The sequence below is a fragment of the Cephus cinctus genome, unplaced genomic scaffold, assembly GCF_000341935.2.
Source record: "Cephus cinctus unplaced genomic scaffold, Ccin1 Ccin1_scaffold0168, whole genome shotgun sequence".
NCBI classification, from domain to species: Eukaryota; Metazoa; Arthropoda; class Insecta; order Hymenoptera; family Cephidae; genus Cephus; species Cephus cinctus.
Genome location: NW_014332892.1, coordinates 1,950,136 through 1,954,323, shown reverse-complemented (window position 1 = coordinate 1,954,323; position 4,188 = coordinate 1,950,136). Strand labels below are relative to the sequence as shown.

Sequence of the window (4,188 nt, the reverse complement as noted above, 5' to 3'; positions counted from 1 at the left end):
CTGGGGGGGGGGGGGGGGTCGAACTTCATTCCTTACCTCATTGATGTGCTTGTAGGTCTTGATGAGGTCGACGCTGAGCTTCCGAAGAGGAGCCGTAGCAGGATCTCGAAACCTGTGGGGTATTCGAGCCTGCATGGCGTGAATGTCTGCAGGGGTTTCCTGGGGAACCCCACCGGTTCCCACACCGCCGCCGCCACCACCCCCACATACTGCAGGAGGTAGCGGTTCCTCGGCTACAAGACGACCGTAGAGAGGTGCGCCTCCTGTACCCGTTCTCCCGCTCACTGAAAAATACAAAGAATTCCCATCACTCTCTCTCTCTCTCTAGTAGATTGACTGGAGATTTACACGGCTACTGTCTACCGCTACTAGGGATACAGAAAACGAAGATAATGGTCGGTACACGAGGTAGGGGGAGGGGAGGTAGGGGAACAGGAGAGAAGGAGGTCTGGTTATATCATCCAACAAAAAGACACGGTTAACAACCCCACCGTTGGCAGAACAACTCGAATTCGTATCGAATGAAAATCCCAAAGTTCCCGGTTTGCCCGTTAATTTGACGTATGACTTGTCGTCGGGTACCCAGAGCTTGCCACTCGCGAACGCATTATCGTTATTTTAACGACTTGCCCGCCAGTGGGTTAGGGACCTCGGAGGCTGAAATAACCACAGCGAAAGGGACTCTTCTCTAGCCTACCGAACGTATACACGGGGATTAGCTAAGGAGGTAGCGAGTACCGGCGGAGACCCCGTCAATGTTTACAAGGGATACCCGGAGAACATACCTAAAAAATTAACCAAGCTCAAGACCCTCGGGTACGTTAAGGACAGTTTCTCGGTAGAACGGTGGGTAGGAGAGTCTCGGTATGCAATAATCGGTATCTTCACGTACATATATTTCTCAGGACTGTTCGGTACTCCTTTTCCTTCCGTCGGAGCCACCGACTATCGGAAAGTGGAACCCGGAGACCGGTGCACCGAGGCGAGCGAGCTCTGGTTGAAATGTAGGCCAGGGCGCGGTTGAATGAAAAAAATATCATTCATTAACACGCTCGAGTAGCGGTTCTCAATCCAGGCACTTCAGTCCCGACATCACAGAGGCTCGTTTGCGTGTCTCTGCTGCGACGAGGAGAACAGGAGAGGAGGGTGACGGCATCGATTGCCACGGGGGGGAAGGAGGGGAAAGTGCAGTGGTAGGATGGGGAGGGGGGGTGCAAGGGGAAGAGAGAAAGAGTCTACCTATACAAGGGGGATGAGGTTAAACTCGAAGCGACTCCTCCAACAGAAACCGGAAGGTGCCCCTGCACCTCTTGCCCATCCGCTATACCTCAGAGAGTCTCTTCCGCAATTCTTTCCCTGGGAAGCCTCCCGGTGCCACCTGAATAAATCCGGTATAATATTCGCCGGTTGCACCGAACCGGTCTCGTATTCGAATTCCATTGAAACAGTTGCCAAACTGGATGACAAAAACAGCGATTTAATACGAGCTGTCTCGTATCACGCGTACCAAGCCATAATAATAATATACACGAGTGTCGTACCAATCGCCAGAAGCGTACACTCCTATGGGGATCTTGCGCAGAGAGCCTAACGTATCGGGTATCGAGGATTCGTGCGCTCGTAGATTTTCTTCCTTTGGTACGTTCCAGCGAATCGGAGCGGTACGCCGAGTAGGTGCATGGCTGAGAACCGCTTTTGCGAGGTCACGAAAGCCTGACATAGGCCGCGCGATAGCCAGCACGCATTCCGCTTCATTCATGTTTCTTGATCTACCCCTTTGCTTGGCTCGGCTCGAAGCTGCCGATGAACTCAGCACAGTGTAGACCCGCGCGGTGGGTACGACGGGATATTTTTTTTTTTTCATATATACATTTTTTTCGATCTCTAGGTCGGCGCGGTTTTAACGGCTGGAAAAAAGCTGCCGAATGGACATAGAGCACAAAGGGTGAATTTCGGTAGGGGGTCCTATTTGTCGGAGCCCCGAGTGTTCTGTGTGATATGTTTTACCTGCTGTTACCCCCCCTCGGGTGGGTAAGCGAGGGTATAATAACAGGATCATAATATTCAAAATGCCCGAATCAGATGATTGATCTCCAGCCATCCGGGTATCGAGATGTTCACGGCTCCCTGAACTCTTGCGGAGATTTTTACTGATCTTCCACGTGGACCAGAATAACGCACTGATAGCGGGTTATCTGCGAAAGGGGCTTCACGACCACTAACAGGTACCGTGGAGCATTGAAGGTTTGAGGGTAGAGTGAAATATGGCAGGAGCGCAGCATCCAATCTCCGTCTCTCTTTTACTCTCTGCAGCTCTTTTCCAGGTACGTGTCGGGGGGGTCCTGCGATATTCAGTAACGAACGGATGATCCGATAAGGCCCCGGCTATACCTCGCAACCCCTGCGCACTCTGTTAACGGACTCGCCAATTAATATTTCTTCGTCTTTGCTTTTTTTTCTCCCATTAAATCTTCTTTTATCCAATTTCCCATTTTTTCTTCTTCTTCTTTTGGTAAACTCTCATCAACGTGCATTTGGCTCGATTTATCGATGCGTCTTCGCGTTTAGATTTTTTTTTTTTTTTTTTTTTTTTTTTTTTTTTTTTTTTTTTTTTTTTTTTTTTTTTTTTTTTTTTTTTTTTTTTTTTTTTTTTTTTTTTTTTTTTTTTTTTTTTTTTTTTTTTTTTTTTTTTTTTTTTTTTTTTTTTTTTTTTTTTTTTTTTTTTTTTTTTTTTTTTTTTTTTTTTTTTTTTTTTTTTTTTTTTTTTTTTTTTTTTTTTTTTTTTTTTTTTTTTTTTTTTTTTTTTTTTTTTTTTTTTTTTTTTTTTTTTTTTTTTTTTTTTTTTTTTTTTTTTTTTTTTTTTTTTTTTTTTTTTTTTTTTTTTTTTTTTTTTTTTTTTTTTTTTTTTTTTTTTTTTTTTTTTTTTTTTTTTTTTTTTTTTTTTTTTTTTTTTTTTTTTTTTTTTTTTTTTTTTTTTTTTTTTTTTTTTTTTTTTTTTTTTTTTTTTTTTTTTTTTTTTTTTTTTTTTTTTTTTTTTTTTTTTTTTTTTTTTTTTTTTTTTTTTTTTTTTTTTTTTTTTTTTTTTTTTTTTTTTTTTTTTTTTTTTTTTTTTTTTTTTTTTTTTTTTTTTTTTTTTTTTTTTTTTTTTTTTTTTTTTTTTTTTTTTTTTTTTTTTTTTTTTTTTTTTTTTTTTTTTTTTTTTTTTTGGTAATATCCCCTTCCATGCCGATTATCTTCTTCCTCCTCTCGATTTCGCTCGCCAGCTTCGTTCAACCGGTACAGACAACGTAACACGTGTCACCGCTCATAATTGACTCTGGGCATCCATTACATCAACCTACATCCGGAAATGCCGAAGCTTCCCACGACGAGTTACTCGCAGGAGACGCCCGTCTGTCGTGTGAATGCTTCGAGGAATGGAGAAGCAGACACCCGAGTACTCGGGACCTAATAGGCCAAGGAATGTCGCGAAACGTCGTAGGCACTTTCCATTCAAATTGTCAGAATCATTTTCCACCCACGAATTCCGAGAGTCCAAATTTCTCGAAATTTACTTAAAAAGAAATTTTTTTCCTTAATCCAGTATCCTGTCCCAGTTAATTATGACTTCTCGAATTATGTAGAATCATGGAAGAGGGGGGGAGGGGGGGGATAACGAATGGGAATGATCTAATTTTAGATCCTATACAGATACACGTAGACGAGATTCAACGGAATGAAGTTTCTGGTATATACAAAGTCCTTGGAACCGAAACCAATCGATTTCTCAACTGGTACCTGTTGGAAGGGCTATGACACCGTAACGTCAAGTCTCGGTATCCTATTTCCACTAGTTTGTTTAGCGTAATATCGATGGGCAAAATCGACACGACGATTCCTCGTGACGTCCATTGTGTTTCGACGAATGAAATAATAGAAAAAAAACTTTTTACCCCATATATACGATCGTTCTGATAGTTTACGAGGAGTTGACAGGAACAGCCTAACTTTTGCGTCTGACGATACATTCTTTCGGGTATATGATGCACGTACGTCAAGCGATACGCGAGTAGTGCAAAATGAATTTGGATGCGAAGGATGTGTGCAGTTGAATTTTTTGTGATTATTACAAGAATCACGCACAAGTTGCGTAGCCATGCGTCAGAGATCCTTGGAACTGATGACAGTGTATTTAAAAAAAAAAAAAAA

The 4,188-nt window shown here is 41.5% G+C and overlaps 1 protein-coding gene across 3 annotated transcripts in view; it reads right to left on the bottom strand.

Annotated features, from left to right (window-relative positions):
• Positions 1-4,188, bottom strand: part of LOC107264258 (serine/threonine-protein kinase minibrain) — a 31,426-nt gene that overhangs the window by 12,593 nt on the left and 14,645 nt on the right. For all 3 annotated transcript variants that reach the window (XM_015732319.2, XM_015732320.2, XM_025081615.1), the window contains exon 3: positions 37-284. In XM_015732319.2, coding sequence (XP_015587805.1) covers positions 37-284 — 248 coding nt within the window. The remainder of the gene's footprint in view (positions 1-36; positions 285-4,188) is intronic.